A 21,917-nucleotide genomic window follows, 5' to 3' on the forward strand; every position below is an offset into this window, starting at 1 on the left:
CCTGGTACTGGCTTCTGCATAAATTGAAATCTAAAAGGTCTGATAGTAAGAGGCCATAGAAAAAAAAAAAAAAAAAAAAGAGCAGCTGTAGTCTAGACTTGGAAAAAAATGAAAGCAAAGCCTATCAGTCAGAAGCATGTGAATTCTGCTAAATGCAGAGTCCAATAAAAGAAAAGAGCAGTACTCAAAGGTGAAGGTCAGTTTACCACTGAAAAGCCCTAGAACACTTCTTCGCTGAGGCTGATCTATTGCCACAGTTAGGTGGATCTCAGAATCTGAGGAGTTTGGTTCAGTTGCCTCCAAACAATTCCTGCTGGAGAGGCACAAAATGGGCTGACAAACTGGCGGCACTGTGGTCCCTCTCCAGTTGGAAGCATTCATTTTCTGCACTAGCTGAAATCATAGTCATCATTTAATGTCAAAAACTTGCTGTTGGAAAAACTGTGCTAAGCAGGTGTAAAGGGCCACTCTTCACAGCAAAAACCCACACACTTTGTGTGGCTTCCTCCCAACTAGCTTCAAACTTTATAATGGTTAGTATCTGAGGAGGATATGCCACTGCTTTCTAGTGTCTTATGGATCATTTTACATGATGGTGATTGTGTGATCTAGGTAAATATCTCCAACACTGAGGGGGACACTGAGACATGGGTGAGTAAAGTAACTCAGTTTCTTGACAGAGGATTGCCAGAAACAGAGATAATGTTTAATTCATGCTTCAGAAATCTGATTTTCAATGTTTACTTTGATTATTTGACTAGTGAAACTAATTGCCTAGTGGGACTAAGGCAAAACGATGATAAAGAAGCCAATGTGCATCTTATCATGGCATCTATTTTGCGATAGAAGAACTCAGGTAAGAACTTTGCCATCATACTTGGAAATGTCACAGATAACAGCAAAGGAGATAACTGGATGCAGCATCGTTGTTCCAAGGTTAGAGCTTCAACAGCTGATCAATTTTTAACTCTTTGGCTCCTACTAACTATCTAAAGTCCTACTAACTTTAGCTAAAAGATAACATCTTTTATTGAAGTGACTACCATTTTTCTAGCTTATCATCTGGTTGAATAAAAGCCTCATCCTGCAAACCCTGCTTCTTTCAGTGATCAGGGCTACAACGGCATTACTACTGCCAGAATTAACATAAAAGGAAACAAGAACATGCCAATCTGTGTGAATTTATTTTTTGAAGGTGGTTTACTAAAAGGTGGTTGCAGTATAGAATTTTTTTTCCTTCATGCTTAGGACAATTTGGACAAACACAGGAATAGTAGGTGCTCTCAAATGAAAATCTAATCAACATGTGGACAGAAAAACAAGCAAAAAAAGTCTTTTACCTTTAATCTAACTTAATTGGCCACTGCAGATTCTTTTTAATTAAAAAAGAATACTGTATGTGTTATAAGAAGGTTATTGGGAAAAAAAAAGCAGAAGTTTTTGAAAGTTTCTAAGTCAGAAGGAATAGTAAAATCAACAACTTATCCAAAACCACTGATATCAGGACGTATCCAAATATAATATGCACTAAGCAGTAACATCCTACTTTGCTCTGGTGAGTCCAAAACCACGTGCCAGCATTTTTGTCTCATACTGAAAAGCAACTCCCTTTTCTTCACTTGCCCCCGTCATCAATTTTAAACTGGAGTCCCTTCTAGCTCTACATGCATCCACTCAGTTGTACACACAAATCCTGTCAGCAGCTCAAGTCTGCAGAAGGAAACAGTGCCCTACAGAACTGATCATCATGTTGAACGTCAAGTAGGTTGGGGAGCCCATGTTTCTTTCAGACACCCTCTCCCACTCATGAGAAGGAGCCATTTGTTGGCTTTCCTCAGCTGGGCAGGACATCTAACTCTTGAGGAAGTAACAGGAGCTCTCCAAGGCTGTCCAGCACCTTTTTACTATAAGCAACACCAGCAGAAGGATGATGGTTAAGGAGGAGACAACATCATGAGACTCATTAGTAAAAGGGCTGGGGTTTTTACTAGTAAAAGGATACAGAACAGAGTAGACAGAAGAGTATAATCACTATAAGCTCAGGTTAGGATGAGCCTCAGCTGTCACTGTGCCATGCTGTCACAGAGGTAAGATTAGAAAAAGAAGCGTTTGTCACAGCTTATTTACTCCCTGAGACGTCCCTACTATGGAAATCCTTCTAAATAGCTCTTGGTGGTAAGTAGCAGCCACAGAACAGCAAGAGATGTGTCTTGGGATTGTAGGGCATTTAGCATTGTTCGAGAGCAGCCTCCCTGCGCAGCTGAGCGTAGCAGTCATGGTATGTTTCTTTCTATATTCTTCCTTCCCCTGCCTCCTTGCTACTCAGCCTGGCGAATGTGGAGTTGCTACAAGGCATCTGTACTAAGTCCAGTAAGCAACAGTGTCTGGCACTGCTCACCATGTTGTTCCAGAGGCCCACAGCCATGAAAGTATAATCTTCTTCCAGAGTTTCCTCTTGTGTCTTTGATGTGGTAACGAAACCATCCTTGCCCTGAAAGAGAAAGCATTTAAAGCATGACAGAACACTGAAGAGTATGGAAAGATGAAATATTCAGGCACAAAAGGCCCCAATCTAGAAAATGATATTTATATCCATTTCTGGCACTCTCATTAAGCCACTTATTGATGATCTCAGTTACTGTTGGTGTGTCAAGACAGATCCTGTTCTTGTAAGTGACTGCTGTAAGGCAGCAGTCAAGGGACTGCACATCAACAGAACAAGACGACCACCAGAGCAACAACAAGGCACAATCGCAGCAGTGACATACAGGAGATCAGAGACACACGCAAATGTGATAACATGAATGATTTGGAATAAACAACACTTTCTTTAGCTAACACTTACATGCATTTAAGTAGAAGCATACAGAATTCGTCTTAAGAGGTTAGGCTTATTTTTAAATGACAGTAACTGTTGTGTTTGGCAGATTACACACGGTGGCCTGCAGGTATACCACAAATCAGAAGAAATAAAGAATCTACCTATGACATAAGATGGCATTTAAGGCAATAAGAGCAATTTACTAAGAGAAAAAGTAATGCCATCAAAGTGAAAAATCTGTCATTTACATATGGATCAGCCATCAACAAAACAAGCCTGACCCAGCAGCACAGGAAGATTTTGCAACATAACAGACCCCAACCCTCCTGGAAGACAAGTTTCTTCTCCCAGTTTACTTCATTCTGATACTGAGCTGAGGGGAACAATGGAATTACCGCAAATTCAACGAGCTGTTATGATGCCCAGGAACCAGACCATGACTCACCACCAACTTGGTTTACAAATAACCATCCAATGTTATGTGTTGAATTTTGATACCTTGTATCTGAGTAAACCATTATCTAGGAAGTAATATTTACCCGCTTCATTGCTAGGTTTCAGACAACCTGGACCTTTGAACTTCCCTTTAAAATTCAGTTATGGAAAAATAATTTCTGACATCCCAGGCAACCCTACCTATATTCATTCCCTGCTGGCTATAACAGATAAAAATCTGGACAAAATTCATTCCCAGACTGCATTAATCTCATTGCAGGGAGGTAACTACTTTCCAGCAGTTTACAAAACCTTTTTTTTTCCCCACTACCCACTTTTAAATACTTCTTGTTACCCACTTTTTGCCTTTGTTACCGAACACACAAGAGCATAATCAGGGATTAATATGCTGATGACTACAAAGATATGGAAAAATGAGCAGCGCTGATGATTTCCAGACAATTATGCCCTAATCTACAGAGATGCCTTGATTTCTCCTGGATCATAGCATTCAAAAAACACAGGATCTCTGACTGGTGCTGTTTGAAGCAAGCTCCACTCTCAGGACATCTGATCCTGAGGTGCGTTCTGTATGTGCACAGCTACCCTTGTCTTCTAGCATTACACACAGCCTAGACAGGAAAAAGCCAGCTAAATACTGCACTCAATCTCAGCAGATACAATCTAGAAAAATGGAGCAACTCTAGTTTACTCACTGGTCTGAGCAGCAGATTTCTTTCTTGGAGAGAAGGCTGAAGAACAACAGTGAAGTCATCCTTTTGATCAAACCTCGCAGACTCCAGCAGTTTTTCCCAAACATCCTGAACAGAAAACCATTTAATCAGATTAGTATTATCAGGTGGAGAGTGTAATATATGTGCAATTTATCAAGATTTAAAGTGAACTAAGATTATCCCTACCCCTAACAAACTACAATAATAAAATTCTGTAATCCAGAACAAAGACTGTAATTTAATGAAATAATCTTACACAATAATTGGAAGCTCCTTGTAGCTATGAGAAACCTACACTGATTTACCATAATTTTCTTTGAAAAAGCAGCAAGCTTAGCAAGGCAATGAAATGTCAAACTTATTGCCTCCCTGTCATTTTAAAAGGGAATTCCAGCACAACTGGTTTTGTCTTATCAGTAAGTTTCCCTCTTGTAAATCATGTGGCAGGTTACTAGACAAGATGGATCATTTTCCTGATGGAATATGACAAATCCTAGGTTACCAAAAGCCGTATAGTCCTTAGAAACTTCAAGAGATACTAAGACCACTCAGGTATAAAGAGAACTTATCTCCAGTGTTCCTGAAGTAAGAAATGGGTTTGGAATCGCTGTGGACGTGGCAAAAGGGCTGTTACTCAACTCCCTCACTGCTATTCCTCCCTTAACTCCTCACTTGAGTCCATCTGGAAAATGATTAGATATGTGCAGCAATACGAGAGCCAAACAACACAGAAGATGCCATACCTGGTAAGACCACCTCAATATGTTATTCTCTAATGTGGAGTGTTCACCAACACAGCTGCACTGACTCCTGCCTGGATTGCTGCAGAAAAGAATGAAAAACATGAAAGACATTATGAACTTGTGATAAACAAGACAGATAGCATGAATTCTTTTAAGTTACTGACAAGCATATATTGAAGACTAAATTGCTGGATATATTGAGAAAGCTACATGGAACATCTTGATTTTTCATATAAACATAGAATTATATATATTTCCATGTCCAGAGCTTTGGATTGCTTCTTGATTTGAAAGCCTATTCAGATGACAAATATGCCAGATTTGATTAGCACAGGGTCTCACAAGCTAGCAGCATGCTCAGGCTTAAAATAGCAGCTACACTAGTTTTCAAACATTTCCCTCTCTGTAGTCACATAGGATGATTGAAAACACTAAAAATACTTCCACAGGAACTTTTGCCTTAGTATTTGTCAACAAGACCTGCATCTAGAAATGTGGATGGAAGTTCAAGGATGCAAATGCTTATATATATTAAAGGGTGGCCAGGCACTGTCAGGCAGCTAACCAATCTCAGCCAAATTTTTGACCTGCAAGGTGAGATGTGCATACTGCATATTTCTGCAGCTAGTTGGAGAAATCAGACCTCCTAAGGCTGTAGACAGAAATGATATGATACATTTAAGATTAGTGTGGTTCCAGCAAAGATATACTCATTTGAAAATGCCTGGATGGACTGCAATCTGAGAAAACTTTTTGTGGGTTTGCAGATGTAAGCAGTAAGTACCTGTCAGGATCAGGCTCTCCCTTTTTCACAGAACTGTAGCTAAACCTATAAAATGGGACTTTTCCACTAAAGTGCTTTTATCATTGCTGTTGACTGAAAGAAATACGAACTCGGGACCAGAATCTTACCCAAGCCTGACAGAAGAACCTCATAAAGTTAATGAGGAGAGTTACATGCCTAAAAATGGGGTTCACCCATTACTTTTAGTGCAGACAATGCTGGAAGGAACTTTAAATCCCTGTATCATAAACTTCAATGCCTAAAGTTAGGTACTGACATGGGACTAGGAGTGTCAGCCATTATTCTCCTCTTAGACTCTTGAAATTTCATCTTTTGGTGTGGGCTTATGTTTTTCTCCCAAAGGACAGTTCATACAAGGACTTTGTAGCCAAATGCCAAAGGTCTTATCTGGGAGATGATCTGGGCCTGAGGCCAAGGTGAGCCCAGGAATTTACCAAACAGTAAAGTACAATGCTTGCAAACTGGTGGAACTGTTCAACCAGACAAGCACAGCTACAAAGGCATGCTAACAACAAGAAAGCAAATTGCCTTAAGTTGAAAAGGAAATATAAAAATTCCTCAGAAGAAAAAAAATAATTAGATGTTATTTATTTTTAAGGCCTTCGATATATATGGCAAGGCCCATATTCCTAAATCCATTTCTTCAATCACTTACCTACATTTCCCCATTTTTCCCCTTAGTGCCTGTGCAGGAGAAATAAGCTAGAATATTCTATGCAGTTTCTTTCCACAAGGAAAGCTTCTCCTCTGCCTATACTTGTTAAGCACATGGTTATGCTGCAGCGAGACCCCGTCCTTGACTGATGGAACATCTCCTGGGTTTTAGACATGCAAATCTTGTGAAACCCTCTGGGCTGACTGTATTAGTACATATGGTGTCTTATGCCATGAGCACAGGAAAAAAATTTACTGTGGAGTAAGATGGAGTTCAATCTCATCAGCTGTAAACTACTCCATCATAACTGTCCATGTGCACACTCCTACTCCATACTAAATTGAGACATAAGCTACTCACACTTTTGTTACAAGGTACTGAGAAAGGGAGATGGATGAAAGCAACTAGGCATGCAGTTACCATAAGGAACTGACAAGTTGATATTCTCCATCCTACCATACCTTAAGCCCAAGTAGTAGCTTTCACATAGCCTAACAATGTGCTTTAAGACCAGTTATTCCTTTTGTGAACATCAATACATAGAAACTTAAACTTTCAAAGAGCCTTCAGAGTTTTTGACTCAAGAGTTGCAGGGCAGAAGTAGCACTGACTAAAGAGCTGGGGCTAGGTAGACTGTGCAATCTCATGACAGTAATCAGAATACTGGGTCTGGCTGGGATGGACTTAACTTTCTTCATAGCAGCCCATACAGTGCTGTGGTTTGGATTTGTGGCTAAAACTGTTGATAACCCACCAATGCTTTGACTGTAACTGAACAGTGCTTGTACAATGCTGCAGCTTTCTCTTTTTCCCCAACTCTGACCCAATATTTAAACATATGCTATCCAACTTGGCAGGATTAAAAGCACCTATTCTTCCTGGTAAAAATATGCCTTGCAAAGAGACTTTATCAGAAACAAAGTGGACACCTAAAAATCTTTGGCATACTTTTGTACTAAGGGCAGAAAAACTGTTCAGAAGACTCTACCTCTGTTACAAACTCAATACATATACATAACTATGTGTCTCAACGCTAGTGGGAACAGTGTCAAGAATTTAAAGAAACCTCTGTTACCTAATGTTGTAATCTTGGCATGCAAGAGACAAAGTTGAGAGCTCAGTAGAATCCACCAGATTTACAAAGGCCTTGGGAACCTGCAGTAATAAAGTTAAAATTAATCACATTATATTTGCAATTAAAGATCAGCAAATAGCAATAATGGTAAATCATGTCTACGGTTTCACACGTGTTACCTCTGGCCTGGCACTCTGCCCTCATAAAATCAATGATCTAAGTCTTTGCCGATTCTGTCCTGAACCCTACTCCTATGCCTGCCACCTAGAATAACGTTGAACATCATTCACGAAGTACTTGATGATTTCTTGACCGAGACCCAGCAATTTACTTTACATAACCAAAGTGGCTACCAGCCAGCTAAACTGAACTCAAATGAACTAGGAACTACCATTTTTGTGGCAACATACCAATGCAAAGCTGGGGATGAAAACGTCCTGTGTAATAGCACAAGCACTCGTGCATCCTGCCTCACCTCTCCCCCCAGCAGAAAGCAGCTTTCCATTTACATAATGATATTTCACTTTTACAAGTGCACATAAACAGATTCTGGAAATAATAATGGAGAGAATCCAAAGAAAATGTGTGGGTGGAACTTCACCCATACGCAACATTTGCTGAAGTTGGTCTGAGAAAAATGAACGGTTGTGGCCTGATGCAATTGAACTGTAGCAGGTTTAGAATACCCTTTAGGCCTTCAGTCCAGAAAACAAAATTCTTGGAAGATGCCATTGAAATACTTCACATAAACAGTTAATAGCCTGCTTTAGTAGTGATATAGCAACATCTAGTCTACTATTCATTAGTAGACTAAGACACAGTGCAGAGCATTTCCCAGACACCATCCTAGATAATTCTTAGCTCAGCCAGCTCAAAAACCTTGAGAAAGGCTAAGATCTTAAAATGCACACATAATAGGAAAAAGATCCATTACACAGATTTTTAATGGGCATTTTCCCTGGTCTGTAAACATCATCACCAGGTAGTTAGCAGCCTGTACACTGTCTAGGGAGCTCCATATATCTTGTTACAAAATAAGAGTTATTTTCAAGAACAGCCCTGTTAAACACAAATGGCTTTCAGATGCAGACAGATGTACAACATTTTGCATAAAAATCACCTAAAAAACCAAAGATGGAGTGGCACATCAGCTGGTGTTCCAAAACAAAGCAGTTGTCTATCAGTCCTTTCTGTTTGCATGCATCAGCTTTTTTAAATAAAACAGTGACAATGAATGGAGCCAGTGGATTGGAGTAAGCGAAATTGGTGTTCTAATTCACCTACAGTGGTACAAGCCCTAGTCCAGTAAGGAAGACTGGAAAAATCAGCAAAATATTTGGTGTTCAAGGTTGATAAATAAAACTTACCGTTTTATACAAAAAATCCAAGACAGCTTTAAGCTTTTCCAGGTTGTCCAATATGCAGTTCTTCTGTAAATGAGATGAGAGATGTCATCAAAACTAGTAGAAAAAACAAAGTTACAAATCTGGCAAAAGTCAAACCCTGTGTATTGATCTGTGTACTGAAGGGTTGCCAATGACCACTATATTCTGGGTTCAGCCTTAGCCAGCATCAAGAAAAAAACCACAGAACTAGTCTTGTAATTTAACTGCCTGTAATTAGGCAACTTAACATACAAAAAGAAAATCAAAAGACAGCGATGGGGAAGAAAAATAAATTTAGACTTAAGGTGGAAAAGGGTTGTTCTACTAGGGCATGGGCATATCAGACTTGGGTTTACAAATTAAGTACGGATGTTTATAAATACAAAACACATTGTATGCCAGGAACTTACATGACTGGATAGTATCCTTCCAACATCCCAGAACTAGCTACTCCTTTGGTGCACTATGGCAGAGAGCAGAGTTTGGGAAAGCATCTTAACCACCTGCCTTGACTGTTAAATCAACCCATCAAAAGCTTACCAGTTGTGTGGAGTCACAGAAAGAACATGGGGTTTCAGCACTAAAAAAAACTGTGATCAGTTTCCAGTCATTTTGGAAGTCCATCATCTGGGAGAAAAAAAAAGATACTAATTGAAAGACTAGGATGATAAGAGACCTATTTACTATTTTGCTTTCTCACACAAGGTTTGCTATGGCTTTACATCAGCAAGACAAACAGTAGTTCATGGCCCAGCCCTGACCATCCTGATCCCTTCCATTTGACAAACCATCCAGCTTTTCCCTAGAGGAGAGAGCAAAAGGATGGTTAAGTGGCAAACACTGCAATTAAAGCTGAACGCACGCCTATAAAAAGCTCAGGACAGAGCCAGAAATTGCTGCTGCCATTGGAGAGTCTGTCAGAGAAGATGGGCATGCACAGCTTAGCACAGAGCTGCATGCTGCTTCTTTCATCACATTGCAGCTTGCTGACAGGGTTAATGTTCCTGAACTGCTGAGACTGGGTCACACTAGTGGGATGAAGACTGGAGCAAAAATCTGAGCGCTAGACTCCTGCTTAGCTGTGCTATGCTTATTAGGCAGTTCTCGCCAATCCTGAAGAGCACTGGTTAGAACCACTCAGTTCCACAAAAACGTATGCTAAATCCATGTGCAAACAGTCTGATGGGCTCCCTGCAGAGCAAAGAGGCAACAGCAGAATCGCTTTGATGATCACATTTTCCCATTATGCCAAGACCATTTTACAAATAATATCCTCAGGTTAAGAGTAAAAGAAAAATTAATATGTAGAACTCCAGCATGGGATTTACAGAGCACTCAGCCATGAGTGATAATTCAAGCTCTCACCAGGGTCAACCACTGACATCAGCCAAAGCCTATCTAGGTCTTTACTGTCCTTTTTGAAAGTACAATCCTAAAAGACCAAGAAGAAACTGAAGAGACAAATACCGAGAATTACTGTTTTGGGTTGGTTCTCAGAAACACCTGCATAGTTACAGAGTGTAGCTAGCAGAGGTCTCGCATCCTTAACCAACAGCTAACATACATTTGTCAGAGTGGCTGAGAGCTTGGTAGGGAAGCCAACATGTAAACCAGGTGGGATACTTTCAAGAATAAAACTGTATACTTGAAAGGTACAGAACTGATTCTTATTTACAACAGAAAGACCCAAGTCCGTTAACATCAAGAAATGGCATCTTCTATTTTGAAGATATCTTTGAGTGCTGTTTAAAGTATTCAGTCACATTTCTCCATTTTTCTGTTTCAACACCAAGCTCTCTGAATTGTCCTGTACTTCAAACAAACCTGATTCTCTTTCATAAGCTTCACTATTTCTTCAGCTTGATGCAGGAGGTCTCTGAAAAGCAGAAAAGAGAAACTATGAAGGCATTGGTAAGAGTAAAGCTTTGGCTGATTTTTACCATTAAATCAAACAACATTTGAGACTTCAGGTGGGATTAATCTTTTCTCTCCTAGGTGTGTTAAGACTGGACACTTGTCTGTGCCACACAGAGCACCTGGGCTGATTAGCTCATATTCAGGCATCTCACTTTCAGATACATGCACTTAGATGCAAACAGCAGACACAGCCTGGCAGGCACAGCTCTAATTCTACTTGAGCCAAAAACTGTGTTTTGCAGCTCTAAAGAGGGAGACCTGATGTTAAGTCAGGTGATCCAGACCCCAAAGCCCACAGTGGGGTTTGTTCCTCCTACTTCTGAAAGGTGACAATTGAGCCACAGTGGCAGGGTCTGTCCCTGGAGTGTCTGTGCAGCCTCTGCCGGTACTGAACATATTCTGTGCCCAGTGAAGTGCTCCAGCATCAGAGGCTTCCATCCTTCACCTTGCCAGCTGTAAACCAACTGCCCGGCCAAAAACCCCTCAGACTTACATGGCTTGACTGTCTGATGTTGCTCCCTTTATGCCAGGCGATGGGGACTGGTGTAGGACAGAGGGATTAAAACTGCTAATGAGAGCTGAATGACATACACAGGTTAGGCAATTTCTGTATACAAGGGACTGCTACTCTGTTGTTTCACTATAAACACAACAGAACTAAATCAGCCAGAGAACATGAAGTCTGAGGATCTCCTGGCAGGCCTGGGAGGTACACACAAGCCCCTCTGTAGCTGTTCTTGCTGGTTTTCCTCCTCACCTTCTGAAGTGGGTGTTTGACATCTGAGTTTGCCTCCAGACTCAGGTCAGAAACCACCATCCCCATCTCTCACGTCAGCCCCAAGTAATGCAGGCAGATTTAAATACAGGCAGCTGTAGAAATGAAGCTGCTGGGAAGGGCTACCCAAAGACAGCCTTCTGAAGTGCTGAGGAGTTGCCCAGTTTTAACCCCTTTCACAGGGAAATGGAGGTGTCATTAAAATTCTAGGAAGAAGTTTTAGAGAGGATGACCCTGGAGCTACCTACTACTCAGCATTTCAGTGGACCTGAAGGTTTTACTTACAACGCCCTTCAATCAAGCCAAGGCTGCCTTCAGAGCCAGCTGGAACCAGCTCACAGACGATGAATTCACCTATGCGGTGCATCTATGGCAGCCCCAGTGTAAATCCTGAAGACATGGCAGTGGAAAGAATACTGGACAGGCAAACCCACACAAGATTTCACTGGACTAGTGTGGGCAGCAAGCACACACCAGCAGAGATTGTGGCACGAGTAGCAGTAGCAGCCCAAAAATCCCTGTTGTGCACATAAGACTCTTGCAGCAATCCGTAGCACCCCTTCTTCACCACTGTTTGTCTACACAGATTCTTTAAAGCCAGCACAGGTAACTCAGCCTGGCTGTACTCATGCTCCCCAAGTACACCATCTCTTAGGCTTCCCTTACGTCCGTGCAGCGTGTTTGTGCTGCACCTGCTCTGCAGCCCAGCAAAGCCCTGAAGCTCCTGCCAGTGTGCTGTTCAATCAATTTGCTGAGTTTCAGCATGAGAGCAAAACGCACCTGCTAAAGTTTCCACGCTTACTTCAAGGAGGCTCTTTCCTGTGCTGTAGAAAGGGAAGAGAAAACAGGAAGCTGCTGTTACCCCATTTCTCAAACAAAAATTATATTACAGCACAGCCACAATTTTTTATCAGCTGCACTACAGCTCAGAGTGCATATTCATGGCAGCTGTTGACATTAAGAATGGGGCCTTTCTTTCTCCAAAACAGTCGTGTCATCAGCTACTGCAAAGAACACAGTCTTAGATCTCAATTTTGTGTGTCTCTGTACACTCTGTGTGTTGCAATAATTGTGCTTATGCATATGTACAAGTAATGCAGGGATCTCTCTGGTGTGTGCCCACATCAAATGGACATGGAACCATTTTAAAATGGTCTTTTCAAGTTTGCCTGTGCAGGGCCAAATCCTCATCTGGAATGCTGTAACTCAAAAGAGGTACACAGAGTTACATTTACAAGGTTTAGCCATATGTTCACTCACTGATTTAGGTCTGTTAAGGGGGCATGGAAGAAGAAAACAGGGTAAAGCTTGTCCATGAAGCACTGCGAATTGTTCAAGCAGAGGACAAGGTATCAGGACTCCTGGGTTCTTTTTTTTGCTTTGATAAACCCCTGCTTTCTGGTCTCTAGCTTGTGGACGATAATATTTACTGCCTAGGATTCGTCATGTGGCAATGATTCTTAATCAAGGTTATTGCAACCCTAAGGTAGTTCTGTATCTTGCATAAGCACAAATAATTTCTGTTAACAAAGGACTGGGAAGGACCCAGTGTCTCAAAGTCCTTTATATTTTACTTAGCCTTTCTCCTCCTCTCTAGCAAACAATAAGAATTGCTTGGACCCAATTCTTGCACTGTGATACTGTATACATTAGTATGATGACACTTAGCAACGCTAACAATTCATTGTTACCTTTGGAGTAAATCCTCATGAGGTACACCAGATCCTGGTGTCTGCGAACAAGCAAGCAATAAGAATAGCATTAAGAAAAGGGTAAACTAGTTCTACATACTCTATTCCCCTACCATATCCCATTCCTGTCATAGATAGCATTGTGTCTACATACTATTCTCCATTGTGTTGTAATTACTCACAGATTCAAATTCTTTTCCAGAGCTTCCTTATTACAGTGTATTTTCATAGTCTGATAATCCTTTCTTAGTTACTGCTGTCATTAATGAGTTTATTACATATGGCTTAAAATAAAATTTGACTGGTTGAACTCAAATTCAGTCAGATGAAATGCTGTTCTAAACCAAATTTCTCTGGATCTACTCCTTTTCAAAAGGACATGACCTGAAGTCATTTAGATGACTTCAGTGGATGACACTCAGCCAGTATGGTGTCTGTTAAAAAAAACCCTTAACATAAACAGAGGAACTTCATTGATTTCAGAGTCTGAGGAGGAAACAGAGATGTCTGCTCCAGGAAAGCAGACATTCCTTAGCAGAAGATAATTTATATGTTTTCCTGTGGCACCATCCACAAACAACAGAGACATCAGCACAAAAAAGATTTGCTCTAAAGGGCTATGCATCCCCTATATGGGCGTGTCACCTTTCGCATTTAGGAGATTATTTTCTTCCAAAGGAGGAGGTACTTACAAGGAGGTCAGGAGTGCCGATTTTCTAATGCAAAGCTTTCATCCCAAGGAAAAGTGTGATGCCTTGAAGAACACCACCTCAACTTGAAAGTTGTTTTGTGCTAAGGGATAATCTCCCCCATTTCTTCGCAGTCGTAGCCCCTGCAATGGCTACCAATTTTTGCCCAGTTTCTACACAACCTCAAAGCTTGACAATTGTGGTTAAATGCTTTTGATTTGGCCTCAAATCTATTTCAGATATTCACTTCCAACCGTTAAGATCAGTTAAGATCATCCAAATCTGACTGTACTGGAACAGGAAGGAGAACTTTACTCAACGATTTATTAAACAAAAGTATACCTTTGTGATTTTTCTAGAGCTTCTGCCTTCTACATAGGAAACCAGTCTCTGCGGAAAACACTTTAACAGGATGGAAAATCTACTGCATTTCTCAATAATTTGTTCTAATAGTAATTACCAAAATTGTACTTTTTTCCAGCTTGAAATTTCCCAGCTGCTTCTTCCAGTTATTTGATCGGTTATGCTCATTGTTAGGAAAATCCAAGCACTCTAATCAAATATCATGGTTCTCTGCAAGAGCACTGTGATCACATTTCCTCCTGTGTGAAGTCAGCTGGGTATTTTTACAGTCAGGGTACACTGGAACACTGAAAAGCAGGTATTTCCAGCCATTTTTCAACAGAAGCCTTTGATGCTTGTGGAAAGATTCAAGTCCTGAATGCCCCAGCTGAGACCCCAAACTACATCATCACAATGGAGGAAACGGGTCACATTCAGCACACTTCCCGCTTGTACTTACTCTTTGCAAACTTCCTATTGCAGTGACTGTTTTAATGTCAGCTGGCCTCAGAGCATGAACTGCAGAAGTGAAAGACTTTAGGTTAAGAAAGAGCAGTAACCTTGAAAGAAAATTACATTCACCAGTATACTAAAACATAACTGCATTGGTTAAAATATAAGAAGAATATACAGATTGTTTTGACTGGCAGTTTTAAATCAGAGAGGATGAGAAACTACTCAGGTGTTCAGTAAATACTCTGGGTGTCTAGATGCACTGAAATGCTCAACCATCAAGCAAGAAGAGATCACAAAACACTGCTGTGAATCATTTAAGTAATAGCAGCATCTTCAATTAGCAGTTGAAGAAACTGAGGCAGAGAAGTAATTATGAATAGAACAAAAGCCCTAAGGAGTTTGTAAAGCCCATTTCAGTCACATCCCACACATATGCATAGCTTCAAACAGCTGATTTCTCCCCCAGCCTGTTTTCAGATAATTTTGAGAGGGAAAGCCTCTACAAGGATAATATCAAACACAAACCTGAAGATGAAGGGGTCTCAGGTAACATCGCCTGCTCACAGGAAAACTGAAAGCTTCTTAGAACCTTTGACAGAAACAAATAAATATGGTTGATTGCTTAGATCTAACAAGGAAATCTGTGGAAGGAGGGGTCCTATGGGCACACAGTACCAAACTCTTACTCATGTAACAGTAATTTTAAAGAACAATTACACCTTTGCTAGAAATACATGGGAACACAGATCTGGACAGTTGCATTTTCAAATGCACTCTTCCAAAACTTGACGCTTTTTGCTCAGTTTTCTTTACTGACTGCCGCAGAGCTGGGCCTAAGCAAACAATGAAGTGTGCTGAAGGCAACCTGTTACATCCATTGCTGTAAACAGTGAGTGCTCATTCTGGAAGACCTAGTGAATGCATCTTCACATGCCAAGGGAGCACACACACAATGGACACAAAAAGCTACATCTCCAATATGCAACAGAAAAAGGAGAATGAACCAATCATGGGTCCTTGGCAAGTGGCAAAATTCCCAGGTGATCAAAGAAAGTACTAAAAGAGGGGCAGGGAACAATAATCCAGTTATCGAGTTGCATTTGGGGCAAGGATGTGAGTGATGTTACTCACTCAACATAACAGACAGCTCAGTTCCACCAGAAATATTATTTAATGCCCTCTTACACCCTAACTGTAGGTACGGCCCAACTCCAGTACTTTCTTAAAGAGAGATGAAAGACATGGCTAGGGCTTCTCTCATCACTGTGGCCACATTTGGCTAGCTGACCACCACTATTATGTAAAGGTGAAATCTCTATCGCAACAAGGGCCACCACAATCCCCACACACTCCCTAGTCCCCCGTTGAAGGGCTTTAGTGATGCACATGCTTTGCACCATTTTAGCACAAGGAAGAGTTTAATCTTGTGTTTCTAAAAGAGCAACAGAGCATCTAGGAACAAGTGTTAACCACAGTCGATCTATGTACAGGATATGCAACCTAATAACAAATGTTGCTCAGAGAAACCTTTATTTCCTGATTAGGTACTGTAATTTTGCAGCTGCAATATCACCTTATCATTTGCTTTGCATTTATTCTTTGCAGAATCAAACAGATTACAACACCAAGCTGTATTTTTCCCTTCTTCTACCTGCCTTGGAGGAAGCGACAGCCAAAGAGGTGATGATAGGTATTGAAAAGATGAAAAAAAGATAAAGCTGTACTCATACTTTACCTTTTGTTTCCCTTGTTCTTCCAGATGATCTGCATTACCTTAAAAACATTAAATGAATGAATCGTGCTATTTGTTTACCTTAGAGAAACACTTCAGAAAACTTAAGATACCTAAACCCACAGAACCCTTAGAGGAGCAGCCTTTCTCCTCTGCCCTGCTTTCCAAAGGTGAGGTTCATCCAACAACCAATGTATTTTCTTAATTTTTGCTATACTAGAATAAGCTTTTAGTTATTATAAGCAGGTGAGATCTGTCAAAATTAGTGGAATACAATGAATTCATACACACAGGTGATGGGCTGCATGTGGATCTCCTCAACCAACCTCATCCTTCACAGGCCTTTTCTACCTGTTTTCCTCTTCAGCACATTTCATATATCGCTGTAGTCTTATTCTATCCGAATTTAAAGTGATTTGAACATCTATAAGGTGGAACTCCTTAGAAAGGAGTTATTCACATTAATCTATGTCTTCCACAATCAGAGTGCAACATTGAGTTTGTTGTGAGTTTGCCACAGTGATACAGAAACAGCTGCAATTTCTTCTCTTAGTAGAGAGTATTGACAGATGAAATAGCCTGTGGAGCCAGGAGTCACACCTGTAGCTATTTCAGTAAACATTATTCTTTTTCTTTGAGTATACACTTGGATTTATACACATAGATTTTAGCATATCCTAAAATCTCCATGAATTCTGGGTCTCTGTCCTCAGCTGAACTTCAAAAGGTGCTGACAGCTGTCCCTGTTTGCCATACTGAAGCCATCAGCATCCAGCAAGTCTCATAATTAGTCTTGCTGTGCTTAGAATAATTGTCCTTTAACATCCACAACCCACTTTTGGAATATTTAGTCCTGCTGAATACTTCTGTTTGTACACCTTTCATTCCGTATCAAAGAGTAAATGCAGAGCCAGTTCAGCCTCAGAGGTAAGATACAGCTGGGTGCAGGGCAGCCAGCAGTGCTCACACTGCAAGGTGACGTACTCAGCATGAGCAGGGGCCTCCGGGTGGCCCCTGTGGACACGGGTGCCAGCACGCATAGAGGTCAGCATGGTGGCAGAAAGCCACTACTGCTCCCCATGACCACTTCAGCCTATCTCATGAGCCACACTACATGACCACGTTCAATAACTGTCAGCAGCTTCCATACATTTGGGGTGTGGAGGTGCGTGTGTTCCTATTTGGGTTTCAGCCACGAGCTATTGATAAATTTATATTGTTTTTCCTGTACTTGGCAAAAAGTTGAGACAGATGCTACCTGGCTGTTGTGCAACATTTTGTTTAAAAATTGTGCTTGTTCAATCCACGTTTTTAGATGATGTTTTATGCAGGACAGCAACCAGAACCTCAACTCTGTTGTTTGAGATACTGGAGGCATGTGCAATGAGGGACTCATCTGCATCATGCAAATCTGTTGCAGAAACTCAGTATCTTTGAGAATGTTGACACTAATTTCTACTATATTTGAAAATAGATCCACAACTTACATTGAGGGAGAAAGAGGGTCCAGTTCCAGTTTCCAGGACTAGGGGAGTCAGGGGGTTGGGTATGATCTCTCAATATTTCAAAGATTTAAGAGTGGTTGTGTCGTGCCAGACTGAATGTCTGCCTAACCTGGGACTCTGCCTCTGACAATATCCAAATGCAGATGCTTAGGGAAAGAATAAGGAAAATACAGTTATACTTCATGTTCTGTCCTCTCAACTATGTGTGCTATTGGTCTCCCTGAGGAAGCCATTACTTAATGTTGTAGAACTCCCTGAGACCTTTCTTCCAGTATTTGTCTCTTCGTTTTTCTAACTCCCTCACACTTTTGGCTTCCTCCAAAGTCCTGGGGCAAAAGTGCTTCATCATTTAATTAGGTGTTGAAAAAAAGTACTTTCTCATTTGTTAATAACTTGATCTGTTTCCTTCTTGGTTTTGTAAAGAGTAGTTATTCCCCTGTTTCCACAAAATTTACCATTTTGCAAACGCCTGTATGTCATTATCATATACTTACTCATCCTTCTTCCAGGCTGAAGAGTCAGTCTATTTGATATCGTGTGGACATTGTTTCATAAGACCTAGGTTTTCCCACATCTCTTTTGAGATGAAAAGTCTAGACAACTGTCAAGATGCAGGTGAACTATGAACCTATACACAGCAGCAGAAATGTGTTTTCTATGCTGTTCTCTCCCTGACCCCTGAAATTGTTTGTCTCTCTGATTGTTGCTAACACTGAGCTGATGTCTTCAGACATCTGTTCTGTGATCAAGCAGTATCTAATTTAAAGTTCATCATAATATACACATACCTAGAGTAAGTTTTCACTATATATATTTCTAATAAGTTTTCATTCTGAGCATCCTGAACAGTTTTGTATCAGCAAGCTAGTGTGCTCCCTTATCCAGATCACTTCTGAATACATGGAGGGCCCACGTCCCAGTGCAGATCAATAGAAGCCTCTGCAGGTTCACTATCCCCTCTTCTCACAGTTTGAAGATTTGCCATCTGATTCTTCAGTCCCCAGCTTTGAAAAGGAGCCCACAAAGGTGTCCTCACCCTTATACCATGACAGTTAACTTCCTTAAGAGCTCTTGCTCAAGATTTGTGGATATCCAGATACATCCCAGCTGAATAATTAATCCATGGGTGTGTGCCCATTGTCACAGATTTTCTTCATAAATTCCACAGGGAAGCTCCCCTGTTATATCATATTTACCCAGAGTCAGTTCACTATGTTCTTTACACTTGTACCACCAATTTGCCTCATGCAGAAGACATCCTTATTGCTTTTGTACAATTATCACTGCAGTTCACCAGATCATTCTAAAATGGAGCCCGTTACAAAAACTGGTTTCACATTTGCCATCTTCCAATCCCAAGACCAATATTGATTCAGGAAATAGTTTGCACCACAGTTAATGCAATGGACATGTTCGTACTTCTGCTTGGCTCAATCCCTTGTGTGAATGTCAGTAAAAGAATTGCCAGGTTTAGATATTTGTTATCAATTTGTTCAGGGGTTTGACCATTCCCCAGCTTTTCCCCTGTGCTGAAAGTCTCTGAGTGCAAGGCCTTTTTTAAGCTTTTGTGCAAAAGACCGCAAAGAAGAGAGAAATTAATTTGGTTTCCCTGTTGGGCTTCAGCTTTTATACATCAGTCAGCCCTACAGACTCCCTGTTTCGGACGTATTTGAAAAAGGATTTATTAGCTTTTATTCCTTCAACGATCATTCATTGTTTCCCCTCAGATTCATTTTTGTCTTGGCTGATTAAATTTTAACCTCTTTAGTTTTCTCAGTTTGCTTTGGATTTATGCTTTCCGTAGGATGATTTTTTTTAATTCCTGCTGCTCCCAATATTATAGTTAGTCCCTTACTCTACCATTTAATAATTCTAATTTGTATTTTTAATTTTCTTAACATCACAAAAAAGGGTAAAATATTTTTCTGAAAAATTTCCCAAAATTTGGGAGAAAGATTCTACTCCTTCCTCCCCTGCTCTTAGTTAACCTGTTTCAGCTAATAATTCTTACAAGCTGCTATCAACATTTTTCCCTGAATCAAATTTTCACAGGAACTGCAGTCACCATGCACCCTTTCCCCTAGAGTTAAAAAGCTCAGACATGATCATTTCTTCTGTTTATTTTAGAAACCAAAACCCCCTGACAGTTATATTTCAGAGCACTTCACCATTCTCTGAAGACACTTATCCTCACAGTCTACTGCTAAGGTAAAGCAGTATTACTATTATAGGCAGAGAGCTGAAGCACAGAGCTAGTAAGGCTAAAACATCCACAGCATTTTTAGTCCTAGAGCACCTACAAAAGTAGCATCTGGCCCCAAGTGTGAACTTCACAGATCCAGTATAGGGAACAAAGTGTCCTCCCTACCCTGAAACTTGTAGAAATGTGAACAACGATGCCCCGAGTGCCAGGATGCTGCTTCACTCATTCACATAACCCTCCATCACAGAAAAGATGATGATCATAGATATGAATTCACAGAAAACCTCCATCCCTTGCTTGAATTTCTGTACCAGTTTGGGACAGATCTCACTGTTAGTCTAATCATTTGTCAATGTTTTTCCCATTAGAAAGCCTTAGTGCCTACCCAAGGTGCAGACCATCCCCACAACAGTGCAAACCAATGTATGTAATCTTTATCAAAAATGATCAAACATAACCAAAATTACATGCAAGATCACAGTTGTACTCACAGATTTTCTTCATCCTGCTTCTAAGACTCCTGCTATACACCCACCTTGCAACAACTAAAAATACAGGTTCCTAAATACTGTATAATGTAAATTATCAAAGGGCCTTTCAAAACTTACCTTCTGAGGGGAGCAAGCAAAGGAACAACAAGCCTAACAATAGCTTCATGATAAGCACCTCTATGAACTGATAATTCTGGAGTGCTGTCAGTTCGACGTTAGGGCTGTGAAGACAGAAATTCTCTTCTTTTTCCTCCTTTATATTTTAACAAGTTGATAACTCAGCAGCCATAAAATTTATTGGCCTCTTTACCTTTGGAAAGCAAAGCGACAGTGGTATCTTATTTCAAAGACACGTGCAATCCCAGCTTATAAATTGCCCCATCCAAGGTCAAAGGAGTACAGAAGTGGCACAATTTCTCTCACTTGTTCAGAGACAACTAGCCACTTTTCAGGAGGATTCTTGGCAAATAGGAGGACCTAGATCACGTGAGTCAGCTTCCAGGAGGGTCAAGGCTCTTCCAGGCAATACATAACATATTAATTTGGCATTAGCCTGTCCCTACCAGACAGGGAAAGAGCCTCTGTTCCTGAGGCAACAAGGGCAACTGAGCCCTATGTAACAGCCCACATCCACCCAAAGACAAAGGTTGTGCTCTTCCTCTTGTCTCCTTCCCTGTCTCCGCTCCTTCCTTGCCTTCAACCACCCTCACGCTGTGCCCGTCTCTCTTCCACTAGCTCCGGAACTGCCAGCTATTTCCCCAAGCTGATTTGACTCACTGAATCTCCAAAAACCCTAAGTCTGACTGGCTGCCAGATGGGTGTGAAGAACATCAGACAGCACAGAAGAGCATAGGAAGGTCACGATCAGAGCATGGAGAGACAGCCTCCACCCAGAGCAGCAGGGATCCATGGTGTAGGGTGGCACAGCTCTGCCTTGGGCTGTTGAATAGGAGACAATGTAAGGGATGTGTCACCCAAGACGTAACATTCCTTGATGGTGAGGGAAGAAGCAGAAAGGCACTGAGGGAAGTAACACAAACTTTTGAGTACCACCAGTCCTGTCAGCAGACATGTTAAAGGCCACCTCTCCAGCTTCAGCCCACGGGATGTAGGCAGCTCTCTTGGCAAAATTTCCTTCGCTGCGATATGCCTCACTGGTATTTGGTAAGACAGAGCACTGGTAGACAAGCAGGATCAGTAGCTCTGCCCAGGTCTCCAAAACCCTTACTATATAACACTATCACAGTAGCCCAGTCACTTCTGTAGATTCAAATAGCACGCAGAAATGCCAGTTAGACTGTGATATGACACTCCACAGTGTCATATCATATATGAGACTCTGCTATGCCTCAATTACAGCATCAGGAACAAACCTCTGAAGAGCAGGCTACCATCCTCACACAATGTACCAGAGTATCCTCTGATCTGTGGCTAGCCCATCAACACCCAGATAGAGCTTCTGC

At 41.1% G+C, this 21,917-nt stretch overlaps 1 protein-coding gene across 1 annotated transcript in view; it reads right to left on the bottom strand.

The window, feature by feature from the left end:
• PLB1 (phospholipase B1) overlaps window positions 1-17,307 on the bottom strand; it is an 80,404-nt gene extending 63,097 nt beyond the window's left edge. The window contains exons 1-14 of the mRNA XM_056357560.1: window positions 17,223-17,307; window positions 16,259-16,296; window positions 15,049-15,112; window positions 14,528-14,586; window positions 13,037-13,077; window positions 12,126-12,169; window positions 11,064-11,148; window positions 10,478-10,529; window positions 9,194-9,280; window positions 8,636-8,698; window positions 7,269-7,348; window positions 4,734-4,812; window positions 3,973-4,077; window positions 2,399-2,491 (exon numbers count right to left, since the gene is read on the bottom strand). Coding sequence (XP_056213535.1) covers window positions 2,399-2,491; window positions 3,973-4,077; window positions 4,734-4,812; window positions 7,269-7,348; window positions 8,636-8,698; window positions 9,194-9,280; window positions 10,478-10,529; window positions 11,064-11,148; window positions 12,126-12,169; window positions 13,037-13,077; window positions 14,528-14,586; window positions 15,049-15,112; window positions 16,259-16,296; window positions 17,223-17,307 — 975 coding nt within the window. The remainder of the gene's footprint in view (window positions 1-2,398; window positions 2,492-3,972; window positions 4,078-4,733; window positions 4,813-7,268; window positions 7,349-8,635; window positions 8,699-9,193; window positions 9,281-10,477; window positions 10,530-11,063; window positions 11,149-12,125; window positions 12,170-13,036; window positions 13,078-14,527; window positions 14,587-15,048; window positions 15,113-16,258; window positions 16,297-17,222) is intronic.
• Between the last annotated feature and the right edge of the window lie 4,610 nt (window positions 17,308-21,917).

Source organism: Falco biarmicus, chromosome 12 (assembly GCF_023638135.1).
Source record: "Falco biarmicus isolate bFalBia1 chromosome 12, bFalBia1.pri, whole genome shotgun sequence".
NCBI classification, from domain to species: Eukaryota; Metazoa; Chordata; class Aves; order Falconiformes; family Falconidae; genus Falco; species Falco biarmicus.